Below are 3,617 nucleotides of genomic sequence, written 5' to 3' on the forward strand. Positions count from 1 at the left end.
GCTTATCATGAGAACTAGAGTGCAACCAACTAAACACAGTTATTGGATCTCCTCTGTAGCAAGCTTTGCTGGCCTCGCGCTCCAAACTGACCAATAGGGAAATCCCAATTCATTGGGCCTTTGTTCGCCACCACCCGAGAAGCAAAAGATTATTGAGTCTAGGCTGCCTATCCCTTTGCCGTAAAGCTAAGACAGAACTCAGCTAGGACCGAAGAGAGGATTGCCAACCGGATGAAAGCCGAAGAGAGCATTACCACTTTCATTCCAGTCTTTGCTCAATGCTTCGCTTCTCCCCCTGTAGTCGTAATACTAGGTTCTATTTGCTCGTAGCTCCTGTTTGATCCCAAATAAAGCAAAACAAAAGACAATCGCCTTTTGCCGGCAAGCTAGCCTCGCCTACCTAATGTCTTCAAGTACACTCCATTTAGGAAATAAAGGTGTATGTTGTTCAAGACAAGGACTAGCTGTCTAAATTTGAAAACATATGCATTATTCAAACACACACACACACACACACACATATATATATATATATATGAGTGTGTTTGTATGTATGCATATATGGAATGATGTATATGTAGATATAAACAAAGTAGCATTCACCCAAATAAAGATATGGATGAGAGTACCCTCAGAGAACCGTGTCCCAACAACTATTTGTAATGCCATACAATAGCCAAACCTATACCATGAATCATGTCCATGCATACAGTTGGCTTCAATGCTAAATACACGCAGTTATATGCTTGTCCAAGACATAAATATTATTTTGGTTTCTTCGGGTTTCAGATGGGTTCGGGGGATGGATCAAGAGATCCTATACGATCCGTCTAAATCGATATAAAAGTCGGATGTCAGACCTCAGATTGGTTCAGGATATATGGATTGGGTATGTTTGGTTTTCTTTGGTCGGGTTTTTCGGATAGGGTTGAGTTTTACACCGCCCTAAAAAAAACTGAAAGTAGAATGTTATAATAATTTTTTTTATAAAAGTAAATTATTATTTCACATATTTTGCCATTTCTATATTATCAAAGTTGAGCACCCATTCTCACACTCTTCAATAAATTAAAGGGACCAAAATTAGAGTTACTCTAAAATTAATCTTTCTTTATTAAAGCCTCTGAGATTCAAAATTTTTAACAATGTTCCCTCCTCACTCGCAATCGCAAGTCACAACTTTACCTTGTTTTCATGGATGAATCCAACATGGGCTTTTCGAAAACTAACCGTTCTTCCTTCGTGGCTCTCATCTCTCGCTTCCTCGTCCGGTTTTCCTCCTTCGTCACCACTTTTCATCCTAGATTCAGAACAATTATGCCGTCTGCTGTCCATTTGTGGAAGAGAAGGCTATTTCAAAGTTGGATCTTCAATCCATGGCTCCTTAATCAAGAACCCACTATTCAGTAACCTTGATAACCCTATCCACCATCGATATAACCTTGCCGTTTGGAATTCTCTCCTCTTTCTCTATTCCAAATGTGGGTACTTGTCTGATGCATCCAAACTGTTTGACAAAATGCCAGTGAGAGATGCTGTGTCCTGGAATACAATTATATCCGCGGTTTTCAGGAAAGGTTTGTTTGATGTTGGATTTGATCATTTCAAGACGTTGTATGGTTCTTTTGGTGTTCATCGTTTCGATCGAGGAACCATCACCACCATTTTATCTGTGTGTGAAGGATTGGAGTTCTCTAATGTTCATAAGATGATGCATTCCTTGGTATTTAAACATGGGTACGAGCGGGAAACCACAGTAGCAAATGCTTTAATGACAGCATATTTTGGTAGTGGGCGTTTCTGTTCAGGAAGGCAAGTTTTTATAGAGACCGACAATCGAAATGTAGTTACTTGGACAGCAATGATCTCCGGACTTGCACAAAATCAATATTATGAAGAAAGCTTAAAGGTGTTTGTAAAAATGCTTAAAGGGTCGGTGTCTCCCAATTCATTGACATACTTGAGTTCGATACAGGCATGTTCTGGCTTGCAGGCACTTAAAGAAGGGTGTCAAATACATGGGCTTGTTTTGAAATTGGGTATGCACCTGGATTTGCATATAGAAAGTGCACTTACGGATATGTACTCTAAATGTGGCAGCATGCCACAAGCATGGCAGATTTTCGAGTCTGCTCAAGTTCTTGATGAGGTTTCCATGACGGTGATTCTCGCCGGTTTTGCACAAAATGGTTGTCAGGAAGAAGCTGTTGAGGTATTTGTGAGGATGGTGAAAGAGGGAATCGAGATTGATCCAAACATGGTCTCTGCCATCCTAGCAGTGTTTGGTGCTGAAACGTCCTTGGCTTTCGGTAAGCAAATCCAATCTTTAATCACTAAAAAAGGGTTTTGTTCAAATCCCTTTGTTAGCAATGGGCTAATCAACATGTATTCCAAGTGTGGTGAATTGGAGGAGTCGATCAAAGTCTTTGAAGGAATGCATCAGAAAAATCCAGTCTCGTGGAACTCCATGATTGCTGCTTTCGCTCGTCATGGTAATGCTTCAAAAGCTCTTCAATTATACGAAGAGATGAAACAACAAGGTATTAAACCAACAGACATTACCTTTCTCTCGTTGCTTCATGCTTGTAGTCATGTAGGTTTAGTAAGTAAAGGCATGGTGTTTTTGGAATCCATGGAGAAAGAGTATGCAATTAGTCCAAGAAAGGAGCATCATGCTTGTATAGTTGACATGTTAGGCCGAGCAGGGCTTCTGAATGAAGCCAAAAGTTATATCGAGGGACTGCCCGTAAAGCCTGATGTACAACTTTGGCAAGCACTGTTAGGTGCTTGTAGCATTCATGGTAACTCAGACATGGGGAAGTATGCAGCCACCCAGTTGTCTGTTGCAGCACCAGATAGCCCTGTGCCTTACGTGTTGATGGCCAACATATATTCTTCCAAAGGAAGATGGATAGAGAGAGCTGAAACTATAAAAAGAATGAAAAAGCTAGGGGTGGGAAAGGATACAGGGACAAGTTGGATTGAGTTGGAGAAACAAGTTCATAGCTTTGTTGTTGATGATCGTATGCACCCACAAACAGATGTAATTTTCAGTGTTTTACTAGTGTTATTCAGACATTTGACAGATGAAGGATATGTTCCGAATAAGAGATTCATTCTATGCTGCTGGGATGATGAAATAGCTGCTTCATTGCAAAATCAAGATGAATGAGGTTTCTTTCTTTCTATTCTGCAAATCATAATTTTCTACTCTTTATCTTGTTGAGACAAAAGGGCATGATGCAACAAGTATTACATTGGACATTGTTTTATTTGCAAGAGAATTGAAATACTTTCTGAATTGCATACCAATTTGTTTACATATACACTACTGTTGCATGCACTTGTTAGTAGAGTTGTTGCTTTCTCATCCTCAAATAATACATTTTCTATTCTAGTTTGCAGTTGTTATTGATGATTTTATAGACATTCTGTTCTCCATAGCCTCTTGGTGAAGAGCTGGACAATTGTTTATGAAGATTAGGGTTTTTTTTGCAACTGCAGCATAAGTAGACATGATTTTTTTCCCCTGATAAAGGGGACAAAACCTGTAGGAAAAATCATATTCAAACAAGGAAAAAGTTACGAGTTAAAGGTAGGCATACACATCACACCAA

General features: G+C 39.5%; 1 protein-coding gene across 1 annotated transcript; it reads left to right on the top strand.

Annotated features, from left to right (window-relative positions):
• The first annotated feature begins 1,193 nt into the window (after positions 1-1,193).
• Positions 1,194-3,259, top strand: LOC112505020 (pentatricopeptide repeat-containing protein At3g05340). Its single transcript, XM_025108967.1, has one exon. It carries the CDS (start codon positions 1,199-1,201, stop codon positions 3,170-3,172), a length of 1,974 nt encoding a protein of 657 aa, XP_024964735.1. The 5' UTR covers positions 1,194-1,198; the 3' UTR covers positions 3,173-3,259.
• The last annotated feature ends 358 nt before the right edge of the window (positions 3,260-3,617 follow it).

Source organism: Cynara cardunculus, unplaced genomic scaffold (assembly GCF_001531365.2).
Source record: "Cynara cardunculus var. scolymus isolate 2C unplaced genomic scaffold, CcrdV1 Un_Scaffold_7897, whole genome shotgun sequence".
Classification (NCBI taxonomy): Eukaryota; Viridiplantae; Streptophyta; class Magnoliopsida; order Asterales; family Asteraceae; genus Cynara; species Cynara cardunculus.

What these genes read in the sequence shown, in the direction of transcription:
- LOC112505020 (XM_025108967.1), top strand. Translation starts at nt 1,199, where the DNA reads ATGAATCCAACATGGGCTTTTCGAAAACTAACCGTTCTTCCTTCGTGG.